At 34.6% G+C, this 17,145-nt stretch overlaps 1 protein-coding gene across 2 annotated transcripts in view; it reads right to left on the minus strand.

Annotated features, from left to right (window-relative positions):
- Positions 1 to 4,793: 4,793 nt before the first annotated feature.
- AEBP2 (AE binding protein 2) overlaps positions 4,794 to 17,145 on the minus strand; it is a gene marked incomplete at both ends in the record, with an annotated part of 54,517 nt that continues 42,165 nt past the window's right edge. The window contains 5 exons of one of the 2 annotated variants that reach the window (XM_079714634.1): positions 4,794 to 4,839; positions 5,403 to 5,429; positions 7,762 to 7,875; positions 10,189 to 10,256; positions 15,567 to 15,691. In XM_079714634.1, coding sequence (XP_079570760.1) covers positions 4,794 to 4,839; positions 5,403 to 5,429; positions 7,762 to 7,875; positions 10,189 to 10,256; positions 15,567 to 15,691 — 380 coding nt within the window. The remainder of the gene's footprint in view (positions 4,840 to 5,402; positions 5,430 to 7,761; positions 7,876 to 10,188; positions 10,257 to 15,566; positions 15,692 to 17,145) is intronic. The other variant, XM_079714635.1, reaches the window with a different exon arrangement.

Here is a 17,145-nt window from a genome sequence, read left to right on the forward strand (position 1 = left end):
TATGATTTCACTCATATGTGGAATATAAAAATAAATGAAGAAAACCAAACGAAAACAAACACACAGATACAGAGAGACAGCAGTGGTTACCAGAAGGGAAGGGGGAGTGTGTGGGAGAATAAAATGGGCAAAGAGAGTCAACTGGTATGGTGATGGACAGATGGAAACTAAACTTTTGATGGTGAGAACACTGTAGTGTATACAGAAGTCAACATATGTTATAAACCAACGTTACCTCAAGTTTTAAAAAAGAAGACATAAGCTGGGAATCTTCTGACCTACTCTTACGCAACGCTCAATGATGTTTACACTAAACTACTTGAACTGGGTCCAGCTATCAAGAGTAAATGCTCACAATGCTCACTTTACTTTTCTAAAAGGAAAAAATCCCTCAAACATGTAATAATCTTATATGAGACTTATTAGTCATCCAAATATAAACGAATTTCTGAAATGGTTTTAACAGGAACATATAAATCCTTGGCAATTTCATAATAAATTTGTAAGATTTATAAAATTTAACTTTTCCGTTAGCAGAATCTTATAAATACTGAAGAGGGGAAAAGGTCCTTTGGGTGACAATGCTGTGAGATGAAAACAATAAGATAAAGTAATCAAATACTGGGTAACTCCTTTAAAATAGTGTTATTACTTCAAAACATGTTATTCACATCATAAATATAACTGAGGTCTTAATTAGTTTAAAAATGGGCTCTACAAATATGTGTGTGTGTGTGTGTATGAATCACTTTGCTGTATACCAGAAACTAACACAACATTGTAAATCAACTATACTTCAGTTAAAAAGGGAGGGGCCTCTACAGAAACATGATTGAGGACATTTTTAACAAAATTATACAAACTAAAAATACTTACAACTGAGTATGTAAAAATATAACATCAATAATTCTTTCCATTGAGAATGTTTAGACAAACTGAAATATAGTTCCCTTTATAGGTTCATATATAAAGTTAAATATTATCACAGAGTGTGGTTTAAGCCAGATTGCTTCAACCAGTACTCTCCAAAATACCTTTCTTTAACAAGTATTCACCTACAGTACTCATTCAACAAATATTTCAGAGACTAATTTTGTACCATGCATCATGCTAGGGACTAGCTATGGCAGAAACACTGAAAACAAATTTGTAGTGGTATTACAACGCACATTTATTTCCTCTCTCACGCTGTGAAAAGCTGTTTGGTATAGTAGAAAGATTACTGACCTAGAAAAATATATGGGTTGCAATTCCTGCTCTAACTGGTTAAAAGTCCTTCTTAATTTTCAGAGTAATAGAACCATGTGTTATATACCAGGCAAATCTGATTCAGAGAATGAACTGGACTATGTAAACATTTTTTAAATTTTTTTAATTTAAAATAATACATCATTTGTCACATCCTTAAGGCTACTGAAGCTCATACCATTAGAAATGACAAAAGACTCTAACCCTTAAAAAAAAAATCCTCAAACCTTATTTATATTAAAGCTATAGTGTTGGAATTGCAAAACATTCTCCACTAGGTCAGATTCTTTAATAATTAAAAAAGAAAAATATGTAAGACATTTTCTTTAAAAATTTTACCTTTTAAGAAATACTTTATACATTTTTAGAATAGAAAAATATTTTTCATTGAAACCCAAAAAAGTGCCACTCCTCTCAAAAAAAAAAAACCCCAAACCCCAAGACATTCAAATGACATATATGATTCAACTCCCTTTTTAATAAAGACTATATATATAAGCATCTCCTTGTAGGTCTGCAACCCTAGGCCTTGTTATACAGATATCGGTTTTTCAAACTGAGAATCTACCTAAACTAAGAATTTCTCTTTGTCTTTTAGAGAACTTATGCAGAGGTATTAAAGACTTAAAAAGAAAAAAATAGTTGTAACCATATAAAAAGCCCCCCCATCAACTATTTTAAAGACTTAAACCATATTTTCCCATTTTTATATTTTATTCAAATAGCTAACACTTTTATTAACCATACAGCATAAAAAAAAGAATTCAAACAGCAAACAATAAAAGAGGTCTTAAATAACTGTGGCAAATTCTATCCTTTTAAGAGTATTTGCATATTTAAAACACTTTATTAAGGTGTGAAAGGGAAAAAAGTTTCACAAAGGTTTACTGACGTGATTATCAATGCTTTCAAATAAGAATAAAACAAATCTTAAAATACACACTGCGAGTCAATTACTGTCCATCTTAATTTCCTTTCATCTGAAATTCAGAGGTAATGTGTGTCCACTTTAGGGAAGATTTATATATGAAAAAGTAAGTTTATTAGAAAAATAAACAACTTTAAATTTTACAGTATTTTCCACTTCCAAGATTCTTTCAGATAGAGCAGATGTGCCGTATGATTTAAACATGATCTGATTTACAAAATCTCATTTAGTCCTATTTAGTAAAACAAAATACAAACGGCAAAATGTTAGTAACTATTAAGAACTCCAATGTAAAAGTTAAAAAAAAAAACCCATCATTTGTTGCATGTACCTAATATGGCAATATTTACTCTGATGTACATTAAACAGCTCACTGAAATTTAATGTGCTTATTACCAAGATAATACTATCATATTAAAATATAAGTTGTGCGGTACAGCTTTATTTTTTCAAAACAACTTATCAACTATAACCAGGGATTGGCAAATTTTTCCTTAAAAGGTGAGACTAAGTATTTTAAGTTTGTAGGCAATAAAGTATCACTACTCAGCTCTGCCACAACAGGGAGAAAGCAGTCACAAGTAAATGAATGGGTATGCCTGTGAGCTGCAGTTTTGCCTGCTGCTGAAAAGACAATGGATTTTGAATAAGAGATTAATTATTTCAGGTGACATATTACAAATATGTCATATATTGGGGGACGGGGGGGCCACAGTGGTAGGAAGAATAATATAGATGGATAGCTATCACTAAATGAACACTATAAAATAAAAATTTCCACACTTGTTTCCCAATCATAATTGCATGTGTGTATATATGTATACATACAAGTTATAAAACTATTTCATTTTAATTCAATATTCTTTTTGGTGTGTAAATAGTATCAGAACAAAGTAAGATAAGCAGCAGAGTATCTTGAGTGACTGAGTACTCAGAGGCTAATCAATAACCATGAAATTTGGTTTTGACATCTTAGTATTTCTATACAATGGGAAAACGAATCTATTCGCTGTGCCCCTGAAGAAAATAAATGTATATTTTAGATGCTTTAAAATTTAATTGAATTGTTACAATTTTGAAACTAAATGTGATTTGCTTTGTTTTATTAGAAAAAATACTCAGGCAAGGTCTACAATCATCGGTCAATTAAGAATGACTTACAAGAACATGAGGCAATAAAATAAAAATACAGGTACAAACTATATATCTGAAACACTTCTATTTGGCAATTTTATAACAAATCAAAATTTAAAAAGAACAAAGGAGATTGCAGATTACTTCGTAGATACAGAATAAAGCAACTGATGAAGTGCTTAAGCAAAAGAAAACAAAAAAATAGTAAGAAAACACACTGCTTTTCTTCTTTTTAAAAATAAAATCACATTTGCTACAAGTCATATGAATAATACCCTTATTAAACAACCATTCCAGAATGTCTTATAGAAGCAGTGCTTTTATTTGCACTTCATTTAATTTTATATGACTCACTTCACGTATATAGCTCTTTACCCCATTGTTAATGAATAAAGTCTCCCATAATTTTTATTATTTTTTTTAAATTTTTTAAAGTAAATGAGAAATGATTTATGTATCATGGAACCTTTCCCATTTTGGAACCAAAAGGCTTATTAATTCTATATTTTTGTCTATTCTTTCTTTAAAAAATTTTAGTGTAAAAACTGCTGGTTTTTATATCACTGTAGTAAAGTGAAAACTCCTTAATCAGGAGTATTTTCTGCAGTTTGACTGCATATAACCACATACTTTACAATATGTCCTTCCAACAGTAAGGAAATAATTGATTTCACGGTCACTGTCAGAAATGAGTGCCATAATTCTATTATGGGTATAGGTCCTCCCTCAAAGACTTTCTGGAAGGATGTTCAATGTGTTTTGTTCTTACAGATATTAACAGTAGTACATAGTCCCTTAAGTCTGCAAAAGACATTTATTGTTAAAGAAGGTGCTTTATTAACAATTCCTCTGGCAGCACTAGTGAATTACAATATCCTTCAATATTATCTCTACCCATAATATATACATTTAACTTTTCATGCCTCTAGAAAAACATCTACAGTACGTTTCATAATATAAAAATATATTACAAATCTGCTGAATTATTTACAAGCAATGTTCTATTATCTCTATGCAACATTTGTTTGATACAATACTAACAAGTTACACATATTTCCATTTCTGTAAGTTAAAAAAAAATCCATATGGCTTCTTGCTTACCAAGCAAGAAAGTGATTTTATTTTCCTTTTCAAAACCAACTTTGGTGCATAAAGGATTCAGTTTGAAGATACTTTAAAAAAAAATACAATTTTTCTTATGTTAAGAAAAAACAACTCATAAACCAAATGCTTTCCTCAGAAAAAAAAAATTAGAGGCTTATATAGGTTAAAATGAAAATATGAGGATTATTCAAATAATTTGAAATAAAGGTTTTTCAAAAACCGTTAACAGATTAGTTATATAGGTAAATATTAACATACTGTACTCCATGAGAAAACCCTAGTCCTGAAAGGGGAGCCACCAGACATACTGCAACACTCTTTAACAGAAATTTTCAGCCCTAATTCGATAGACGAATTTTTAGTTGATTGCAAATGTCGTTCACTGTTTGCTTAAATACAAATTGAACACTTTTCTTATCAGAGTTCTGCAAAAGAACACAAATGGCAACCAATCACATCTATTTATCATAATTGAAAGGTAAATTATCTTTTGATAATTTTCATTGTCTAAATATTTCCTTATATGACTTCAAATCAATAGACACTGTCAAGACAAATATCCTTACAGTGCTTTTGGTATTTTTAAGGGCACATGTTGTAATTGGTTTTCTTTTCAATATAAACTACTGTAATCACTAAAGGGTTTAAAAAAAAAAAAAAAAAAAAAAAGGCAGCTTAAAGCAGCAAGCATGCAAAGCCTTTAAGAAGCTGTTCTACCAAGTTGCCAGAAGAGTGTTTGCTCAGTCTCCCACAGTACCATTCCATGAAAATGTGGATATACAGTAATATATTAATATATTCCACAGAAGAGCCTACTTCATTCACAGAATGTTTACACTAAGCATAAATATTATTCTAAATACTGGATTTAAGGAAAAAAAGGAAGGGGGTTGACTCTAATGTGCAACTTTTACTAAACCCATTGTCAGTGACTAAGACTGCAGGTGTCCCCGCTTGTTTGCTTTTTATGTATTTATTTATTTTTTACCTCTTCAACCTCTTCTGCGGCATTGTTCTAGAAAAAGAGAAAAAGGAGTATTCTTTTATTCAATTGAATGAAAAACACATTAAGTGCTTCAAAAATACAAATATGTATAAGAAATAGGCAATGTGATGATCACTGATCACCAGGAAAATTTATTTCCAAAGCATTCACATGATGGATATAAATTTAGTTACATAATATCTATAGCTTGTTAAGAAATCCTTTTCATGTAGCCTGATAATGTGTTTCTAAAAAAGAATCTCATGTTTAACACATACATTTTAACCATACTTTAAAACTAATGTTTAAACCTCAAATAAATATGTCCTTTTTTACTCGCATTTTGAAGTTAATATATTTTTGGAAGGTTTGTCATGCTTTCATTTTGAGATGTGCATAAGCTCTAAGTTATTTCTCCTGAAACAAATTAGAATAATTGCTTTTTCCCCTCTTAATTTCACAAGTTTCCCCAGTCAAAATCCAGGCATCGCTAAGATGTTACACCACGGCAAATGTAGTGGGTTCTAGGACTCTGTACCACTTTAGAGTAGACTTGATTCTAATTTCCAGAAGAGGAGAAGCATAAAAGTTTAGACTCAAGATTAAATATTAAGATGGGGTGGACGGTGGTTTACAGCTAAAGAAAATTAACACCACAGAAGCACCAAATGTATCTTAAGAAATCTTCATTACTCCAGTAATCAGTAATAATTGCAGAATTATACCCTGAAAACAGGTGATGCAAGTCCTATGTACTTCTGGACATCAGTTCTGAGCTTGAATGATATTTATTTGTCACTTTCACCAAAATATCTTAATTCTTTCCTATATAGCATAAGAACAGCAAAAATAAGCTGATTCTGTGAAAAAGGAAGACCCCTTGAGAGTGGGAAGTAGAATGCAGGGCAGAAACACAGAAGTTAGTCTCAATCTTATAATTAAGATTCATGCCCCTTTGTCAACTCACTGCTTAAGGCATGTTTACTACCAGTCTTGGCTCTCCCCAAATACCACTCTTTTAGAATGCAAATTTTAATCACTCCCTTCAAAGAATAAGCAGAAATAAACCCTAAATTAGGTGCCAATAAATAAAGAATATTCAATTATTTTTCTTTATAAAGAGAAAGGTAAATCATAACTCTCTCATATTTTTGGTAGTGAATGTCCCTCAATCTTTTCCTTTAAGGTCATTTCACTATTCTCTCTGCTAGTTAATTTCTTGCTAACCTAGCTCAACCCACAAAAAACAAGTTTTCATTACATTTAGGACCTTCACCAAAAGATGCTTTAAAAGCTTGGAAGAGTCTCAATGTTTCCACACATGGCAAGGCCCATTATGTGAGAATTTCATTCTCAGAAGATGCTTCACATTCCAAAAAGTTGAGTCATGGAATGAACAAAACCTTCAAAGTATTTAATTGTTTCAAAATTTGGCATAAGACATAGTACCTTTACAATAGCTAAAATTCACATTTGGGATTATCAATTATTATGTCATCTTACTCTTACCCAACCTATTGTTATACTAAACTAGAATTCCTTTTTAAAATATATAAAGTTCACTCATTAAGAGTGCCTTTTAAACATTTTCACCACTTTTTTAATCACCCTAGTATATGTCATGTGGATAGAGGCAGTATGGAGTTCAGTCACATCCTAGTTGTGTAACCTCTTGCCTCAGATTTAAGCTATTTAACCTCTTGCCTCAGATTTCCAATCTGTAAAACAGACATAGGAACACCTACTTCACAGGACTGCTGTGAGGATGAAGTATATGTAAAGCACCTAGCACAGTGACTCAGCACATAGCCAGAAATGTTGGTCTCTTCTCCTTCCCCCCCTATACCTTCATATGCACAGCACACTAAAACAAAGGTCAGATCAGAAAATTGTTAGAAACGTGAACACTCCGAGCTACCTCTTAAATAAAAACACAGCAATATTTAAAATGCTCTTTTGAAAAGTTTGGCGAGAGTACAAGTTTAAGAACTTCAACCATTAATGGTTATTTAGGGCACATGCGATATATTCCCAGGTCAACACGTGTGATATTATAAAAAAGAATTACCTACTTAAACAAAAGGAACTTAGTTTCAAAATACTATGTATATCACAATTTAAGCTACTTAAGGTAAATCTGGAATTAACCTGGCATATAAACTTTACCAAAATATTACCCTTCTAGTCTACAATTTATAAATCATTGTGATGTAATTTCCATATATGAAACTCCAGAAAGCAAGATATGCTTGATACTGAAATTCAGTACTTAAAAATTAAGTCCTAGCTTTATATCCAAAATTTAAGGAGATTTAAGATTACAATTCAAAAAAATAAAACATCAAAGCATGAATTAAATTACCTGTATATGTTTGGGTCCAAAAGCAAGGCAGTATCTTTGGGTAGCTTTGATAAATGAACTACTTTAGTTTTTAACTGATGTCGTTCACTTTCATTCACCCACACGTCAGGCAGACTATGAATTAAAAAACAAGCCATATATAAAATAACATTAATTTTAAATTTACCCTTCACATTACCTAGCTTTTTCTGCTAGTCTGACTGGGGCACCTAGGTTAACGAGCTTCTCAGATGCCAAGGAAACTCCGTGATCTAAGTAGTGGGATGTAGAGTCCCAGCTAAAAAATGGCAAGGTGAAATTTTAGGCATAAATCTGGAAATGAATTATGAATTTATTTATTTATTTTTTTTTTTTGCGATACGCGGGCCTCTCACTGTTGTGGCCTCTCCCGTTGCGGAGCACAGACTCCGGACGCGCAGGCTCAGCGGCCATGGCTCAGGGGCCCAGCTGCTCTGCGGCATGTGGGATCTTCCCGGACCGGGGCCCGAACCCGGGCCTGAACCCGTGTCCCCTGCATCAGCAGACGGACTCTCAACCACTGCGCCACCAGGGAAGCCCTGAATTATGAATTTTTGATGGCAAAGCCACATCAAACTTAGAAACAAATATTAGAACACACTGTCTGTCTTTTAGTTTGCTAAGTGGAACTATATCTGAGCTTAACTTGATGAAAATCTGACACTTAGTTTCTTTCTGAAGAAATAAGAAATAAAAACCCCACCAGATTAACTTCCACTTTTAAAAAAAGGCACATACAACCAAAATCCTGAATTTAAAAAAATTTAATTCTATAGAAAAATTCAAATAAAATGATTTTGATATTTGGATTGATCGATTTCCAAAATACTAAAAATACAGATATTTGAATATGATATTTTTTAAAGGAACTGTTTATAAACTTAATATAAAAAGGGCTCTTACAAATCAATATAAAACAAGTGAACACTCATTAGATAAAAAGGAACAAGGGAGACAAAGGTCACAAACCATTAATTCACCAAAGACACAGTTTTTAAATTATCTTGCTCATAATCGAAGAAATGAAAAATGTAAGAATGCCAATAGTCAGTGTTGATAATAAGCCAGGGAAATAAGCTCCCTAATGCAGTAGATGAGATCAGAAATTGGTACAAACTTTCAGGAAGGTGATGCCTATCAAAACCCGTAACATTTTGCATACTTTGTAAATAAAGACATTTTAATGTCTCTTTTTTTTTTTTTTTTTTTTTTTTTTTGCGGTAGGCGGGCCTCTCACTGTTGTGGCCTCTCCCCCTGCGGAGCACAGGCTCCGGAGCACAGGCTCAGCGGCCACGGCTCACGGGCCCAGCCGCTCCGCGGCATGTGGGATCCTCCCAGACCGGGGCACGAACCCGCGTCCCCTGCATCGGCAGGCGGACTCCCAACCACTGCGCCACCAGGGAAGCCCTAATGTCTCTTTTTTTAACAGTAGAGAAAAATGGGTAACTTTAATGTTCAGTAAAAAGGAGTTCATTAAATAAATTTTATGCTCTATTTCAAAATATTTTAGAGTAGCATTTCCCTAAAACCTGGAAGGGGCGGGGGTAAAAGGAAGTGGAAAATATGTTCTACACTAATAAAAGTTTGACAATCACAGGATTTTTAAAAAGCTAAAGAGATTTCTTTACTTCAATATGCTAACATGCATTGTAATCTTCCAAATCTATTTTTAAAGCTCTTAATTCACATCAGATTCATTAACATCTCTTTAGACTGGAGTTTGGGAAACAATATTACAGAAAAATATTTAATAACAAGTGTTAACCACATATTAATTTTTAATGAGATTCCATTCATTTGAACTTATTCTATTCTTGATGCTGATAAGATTTCTATGATACATCTTCATTACCTTTTGCAACAACAAAAAAAATTATTTTGAGAATAAAAGGAAAATTGAGCATGAAATTAAGGAGCATTTGGACCAGAATTGCTCTTAATAAAAGGGTACTAAAACTCAAAAGAAAAATTTAACACTCCTGGAAAACTGACCAACTGTTTTTTTCTATAAACTATCATTAATTGTGTGCTGGAAAATGTTTAGAAATTTTTAAAATAAATGATTCAAACAAAGGCACAACTAAGGTTGCTTGCACCCTATCCTACTTGAGGGTCATTAAAAATTCTAAAAATAATCACATCCTAAAAATGATTAAAAATTGCTTTAACAGTTTCCATTAAAAACAATTTTAAAAGCTAGTTTTAAAGCTTATACCTTGAGCCAGGTACTCTTACGAGCTTTTACAGATTATCTTTTTAAGGCTGATGACCTGAAAATGTTTTGTGGTTTCATTTCTATAAGTCTTTTACTTTGAACCCAATAGCTTAAGTAATTTTTGAGTAAAAGATTTTAACAAAAATAAGACTGATCAGTTTATTAGTTATATATATAGTATTCCAAATACTTACATGTCTTCAGGCATCCAATGAAGCAAAAGTTTTATCTTTCCAGAATCCTCTTTTCTCTTAGCTATTACCTAGTAATGATATAAAAGAAATCATAAAACTATTTATAAAAGATCATTTTAATAGTTTAAAAAACGCTTTTGGTCCTAATCAAGAACTTAAGTTTTCATGTCCTGGACCAGATATTACCACCACAACATCTTGTTCTGCCCCAGTTTGTAGAAATTTCCCACCTTTGATCATATATTTTCACAAAAGAAAAAAAAAAAGGAACTGAAGTAGCTTTGTACAGCCAAATACTAAAACCATATTATCTTTGAAAATGCTATTTATTTTGCTCTCTACAAAGTCTTTAGCTGAGCCAGACTGCCAACCAAGAATCCATATTGGCTGAAATACTTTTAAAGAACAAATGAACAGTAAAGAAAAAATAATGCTAGAAAGGGAGAGGTCTCCTTTTTAGGATTAAGGTATTTGTCGTTTGCTTGGGAGTTTTCTGTTTGTTGGTTATTTCTGTTATTTTAAATGAAACATTAACCAATCAGTGTTCAGTTCAGTTAGCAATCTACCTAAGTTAAAGTGTGGGTCAACCAGAACATAAAGACCTATATAAATGTAGTAAAAACAATATGCTTGTCACTCATTACCAGATTCAGAAAACTAAGGTAACGATTTTTAAAAATCGATCAAAATGGTATTTTATTAACTCTTAGAACTGCCATATTAACCAAATTAGCTCTTTAGTGTTTTAATAATCTAAATCTCAATATTTTTGCCAAGTTTAAGTTCCAAACAACCTCACAAAGTAATGTTATGTGTCATTCTCAAAACATATTAGAAGTAAAAACAGCACTTCATACAAATATAAAACAGTTTCTGGCCCCATTATTTAAAAACCTATAGTTAAGTACCCTAATTCTAGACTCGGTAATGGAATCAATTAAAAAGCTCAAAGACAGATCTGCAGATGCTAAAACAAAGTATCTCTACAAAGAAGTAAGATATAAAAATAATGCAACGCAACCAAGTACAGCAAGCCAACTGACTGGTAACCAGGATTCTGCTGACCTCTTCTGGAGACGGCTCAAAAGAAAATGTTTCAGTTAAAGAAGACAAATTAGGCAAACTGCACGGCGTAGTACCTCACATAAATATTTTTATGCAAATCTTTTCCCTATAAATATGGTTATTTCCTATAAAAGTTAATTTGGTAACTAGGAAACTTACCTTTGCAGTTAGCACTGAACATCTGACTACTGTTTAACACAAACTGCCTCCACCAACCTTTCCAGTCATACTCATGGAACCTTAGAGAACTTCCTCACCTAGCTCCAAGGAAGACCTTTTCCCATTAGGGATGTTTCTTCCTTCCACTTCCCCCAGGAGAAAGCATTCTTCAGATTATACTACACCTTTGTGACTTTTCCTCAGTCAAGGTACCTCTGCCACCCCAATGTCGCTTGGGGGTGTGAATCACTCTTATTCCTGGTTTTTAAAATTTATGCTAAACATAGGTAATCAATCATGTTCTTAAATCCTCTCAGATGTTTTCTACAGCTCGAAAATTTATTTTCATCTTCAGACTATTTTCACTCTGAGTAAATTTTAAGTTTTCTTCCAGACTCCTAATATCACATTTCTAGTTCCTTCATTTTTTTGATCATCTTTACTCCTCCCATGGTGAGCCTAAGGATTTCATCCAAAGAGCTGCTCTAATGAAAGCATGAAGTTGATGCTTCATTTTTTAAAACACAACCTTATTTATCATCAACACCTCTATTCTCTAACATGTAGAGATACTTGTTCATTACTAGACCATTATTTCATCAGATTTATTGCCCCTTAAATCACTAAATGTTGATAGGCCCCAAACCTCAGTCCTTTGATTTCTTCTCTTTTCTATTTAATACTTCCTAGGTGATCTTATCCAGTCTGATACCTTTAAATAACACTAATACGCTAGAAAGGTCTATTCTTTTTTTTTTTTTTTTTTTTTTTGCGTTATGCGGGCCTCCCACTGTTGTGGCCTCTCCCGCCACGGAGCACAGGCTCCGGATGCGCAGGCTCAGCGGCCACGGCTCACTGGCCCAGCCACTCCACGGCATGCGGGATCTTCCCGGACCGGGGCACGAACCCGTGTCCCCTGCATCGGCAGGCGGACTCTCAACGACTGCGCCACCAGGGAAGCCCCGAAAGTTCTATTCTTATCTGTAGCCACACCTTTCCTCTAAGCTCAAACTCTTATATCCTTCTGCCTACATGACAGAAGCACTAGATGTTCTATAGAATGTGCTGAAATTATGGCTCTTGATACTCCCCTCTCCCTGAATCTGCTCACCTCACAGCCTCTATTATGTGGCAACTCCATCCTTTTGGCTAGTTGCCCAGGCCAAAAACACTGGAGTCATCCTTTCCTCTCGTTATCATACCTGACATCTGATCCATCCATAATTCTTGTCAATACCACTTTCAAAAGATATCCAGAATCTAACCCTTCTTAGTATCTCCACTTCAAGCATTCTGGTCTTTTCTCACCTGAGATACTGAAAAGACTGATCCCTTCTCTCCCCAACCCTGACCTACAATCTGTTCTCAATACAGAAACCAGAGTGAGCACATTAAAACCTGCATGAGAGGAAAGAGATCAGCGAGTTCTCTTAAAGCAGGGGGCAGAGGCCGAGATGAACTACAAAGCTACACCAGGAATGTTCTGCGTGACAGGACTGTTCTACAGCTCAACTGTGGTGGTGTGGTGGTTTCATAGGTAAGTACAACCGTCAAAACTCGCAGAATTGCATATGTATTTTTTTGGCTGTGCTGCGTGGCTTGCGGGATCTTAGTTCCCTGACCAGAGACAGAACCCAGGCCCAGCAGTGAGAGCCACTGGACCGCCAGGGAACTCCCTTGTATACTTTAAATGGGTGAGTCTGTATTTATTATATCTCAATAAAAATTTTATTTAAAAGAAATCACAACAGAGCATGGCTACTCAGACTCCTCCAATGGCTTCCCAATACACGTAGAACAGGGCTTCCCTGGTGGCGCAGTGGTTGAGAGTCTGCCTGCCAATGCAGGGGACACGGGTTTGAGCCCTGGTCCGGGAAGATCCCACATGCCGCAAAGCAACTGGGCCCGTGAGCCACGCCTACTGAGCCTGCGCGTCTGGAGCCTGTGCTCCGCAACAAGACAGGCCGCGACAGTGAGAGGCCCGCGCACCGCGATGAAGAGTGGCCCCCGCTTGCCACAACTAGAGAAAGCCCTCGCACAGAAACGAAGACCCAACACAGCCATAAATAAATAAATAAATAAAAACCAATACACGTAGAACAAAAGCCAATGTCTCAGTCCAACAACACTCTCCCCATTGCCTCTCCGACTGCTCCTACTTTCTCTGCCTCACTTGTTTCCTCCAGCCACACTGGCCTCCTCACGGCTTTTCAGACATACTGGCATGTCCCCACTTGAGGATCTTATGCTTGATTTTCCCTCTGGCTATGATGCTCAACCCCCTAATAACTGAATGGCTCATACCCTCACTTCCTTTTAAGTTTTTAATTTTACTAATTTATCCTGTGTATCATGTCTCTTCCACTAGTGTAGGCACGGTTTCTTGTTTTGTTTTAGCCCGTTTTGTTCACTGCTGTATCATTAGTACCTGGCACATGTAGGTGCTCAATATTTAAGTAAATGAACAAATTATCCCTAATGCCAACTCTGCGTTTGGTGAACACATCTTACTGACTTAAAAAGAACAATAATAATAGAAATCAAACTTATGGTTATCAAAGGGGAGAGGGAGGGAAGGGGGAACAAATTAGAGGTATGGAATTAACAGACACAAAATACTATATGTAAAACAGATAAGAAACTAGGATTTACTGTATAGCACAGGGAATTATATTCAATATCTTGTCATACCCTATAATGGAATATAATCTGAAAAAATATACGTGTGTGTATATATGTATATATATATGGCTGAATCACTTTGCTGTACACATGAAACTAACACAGTATTGTAAATCAACTATACTTCAATTAAAAAAAATTCATGGATAAAAAAATTAACTTATTTTTTTATCTGACATGCTTTTATTCAGTAAGATAATTAAAAGTCTATTTTATCAAATCATGAAATATTTTATGATTACAGTCAATCCTCCACTTATTTCAACTTATAAAATGATTAATATTTTCTATCTCCTATTAACAATACATAAATGTAAACTTGGATAATAAATGTTAGATTCCTACCAAATCATAAACGTATGTTATCAAATCCCAACCATCACTGTTGAGCAAGCTCCTGATCTTGCTGAATCCCAACAAAATTCCCAGCACAGACATTTTTACTTTGTCTTCATTCTTATTTAGATAACTATGTTTACAACATTCTTTAAAAGAGCGTAAGTATGGTACAACTTTCCTTAAACCCAAACTCACACCATTATGTGCTCCAATCTCAGAAAAGATTCCCTTTCCTTTGTGTCTAATCCTCTACCTTCTTGCCTTTAATTTTGGGAATCAAAATCAAAATTGGGCATTTTGAATTGGAAGTATACATAAAAGAAAAAATGAAAATATAAGAAAACCTCATTGTTAGAGGAGATGGGAAGAATAAGAGATTCAAACCAGTAGAGATATCAATACTGATCTTTTATATTTAAATTCTCATGTATTTTGATTAGAATATAAAAATAAAACCTAAATTTAGTATATTTTCTATTTCAACAGGCAAAATTAAATAATCTCTCTTTCCGGGGATTCAAATCACCAAAAGTCTGGTCTAAAGTTTATTTCTACTAACAGACCTACACCAAACTATAGCAATATAAAGATGACTGGATATTAAAAATGGCAGGTGGCATGAGAAGAAAGAAGAGCTCTCTATTAACTCCTAGTTAACCAAAAATAAATTCATTATTGCCTTTTCAAAGTCAATACTTTTCTTTTTCCAAGTAGAACAACATAGTTATTCAACAAATATACTGAGTTCCTACTATGTGTCAGGCACAATTCTAGACACTTGGAATATATTCATAGAACAAAACAGATTAAAATTCCCTCCTTCATGAACCTTTCATTTGATGGAAGGCTTTAACACAAACTTTAGATGTGCATTTGATGGGTGATGGTGGAGCATGCACCACATAGGGATGTGAGTTAAAAGAAGTCTAATGCTCTAACTTTACCTGCAAGGAAACCAGAGGTCAGAAAAGACACCTAGTTTACTTAAGGTCAGAGACTGATCTTCAAATGCCTAGTAGCCCAAATGCCACCCCAATATTCTTAAATAGTTCAAATTAAAGGCTAAAAAATTCAACATAATCATTAAAATGTCAAATTGTGGGAAATATTTGAAAAAAAAATCAAATACTTACAGTACTATGAAAAACAACACTGTGTCCCTTCCCTAAACTTTCTATATGAGCTGAGAGGTTAAAGCATATGGCTCGATGTCTTATCGCATCCAGTGTTTGTGCATCGAAGAAATCATGTGGTCGTGCTAAAAGTCAATATAAAAGAGGTAAAGAATATTTAGAAAAATATAACAGTCTCCAAGCAGCCATATCAGTAGTCCATTTTCCACAAAAATATATAATAAGTAAAAAAGACTGAAACAACGAATAAGTATCTATCTAGGGTTTAAATGCAAGATTTTCTTTGCTTTCAAAACACAGAACCTAGCTAACAAGGTAAGGATGTACAAAAGCAGAACTCCAACCAATGAGTAAGTGTGGGTTAACTCTGCCCCTTGGTGTGTGAGGTTCTAGCCTCCGACCTCACGACTGCATGTTTCAGCTACTATCTTTTTCATATAATTTTATATTTTACTCCAGCATCTCTCCTGAGCACCAGCCCTACATTTTCAACAATCTGATAAATGTCTCCATCTGTGCACTACACACAGATCTCATTCACCTCAGCCAAACATATGAAATACATTTCATGAACATTTTACGTTAATATGTAATCAAAAATTTTTCCAGATTTGACACAGTGGTCGTATTATTTTGGAATTTTTGACAAGCATTTTCTTGATTAAGAATAACTCTTCTAACAATAATCTAAGAAAATTATAAATACTGGGTTTTTTTGTTTTTCTTTGTAATTTTTTGGCCCTGCTGCCTGGCATGTGGGATCTTAGTACCCCGACCAGGGAGTGAACCTGTGCCCCCTACAGTGGAAGCACAGTCTTAACCACTGGACCACCAAGGAAGTCCCATAAATACATTTTTAATGCCAATGAGTCCACCAAAATTCTTTCTAACTCTCAATGCCACCAGTTATTAGCAATGTGACTTTGCACAAACTGCTTGATCTACCTTAGACTGTTTCCTTATTTGAGAAATGGAAATATAACAGCTATAGATTATGAATAAGTAAAATAAATGTATATGAAAAATGCCTTCAGTCATAACGTTTAGATTAATACGCTTATACCATTATTGGGAAGCCCAAGTTTTCTAAAATATTGTTAGAAATACCAACAGTGTCATAATTGGTCTTAATTTAGAAGAGAATCAAAGCAGCCCTCAAAATCTAATTACAGGGCTTCCCTGGTGGCGCGGTGGTTGAGAGTCCGCCTGCCGATGCAGGGGACACGGGTTCGTGCCCCGGACCGGGAAGACCCCACATGCCGCGGAGCTGCTGGGCCCGTGAGCCATGGCCGCTGAGCCTGCGCGTCCGGAGCCTGTGCTCCGCAACGGGAGAGGCCACAACAGTGAGAGGCCCGCGTACCACACACACACACAAAAAAATCTAATTACAGAGCTTGTATTCTAAGGCCACATATACTTACATTCCCTTAGCTACTAGAGGTAAAACATACATCACTGAATTCTCACAGTGAAAGACCAAGATCCTATCTGTTCATTACTGTTAACAAACATAGATAAGCAGAGTTGAAGAATGGTAAAAACTGAATTTGCATGAAAGCCCAAGACAAAAACCAAACCA

This window comes from Hyperoodon ampullatus (assembly GCF_949752795.1).
Source record: "Hyperoodon ampullatus genome assembly, chromosome: 11".
NCBI lineage: Eukaryota > Metazoa > Chordata > Mammalia > Artiodactyla > Ziphiidae > Hyperoodon > Hyperoodon ampullatus.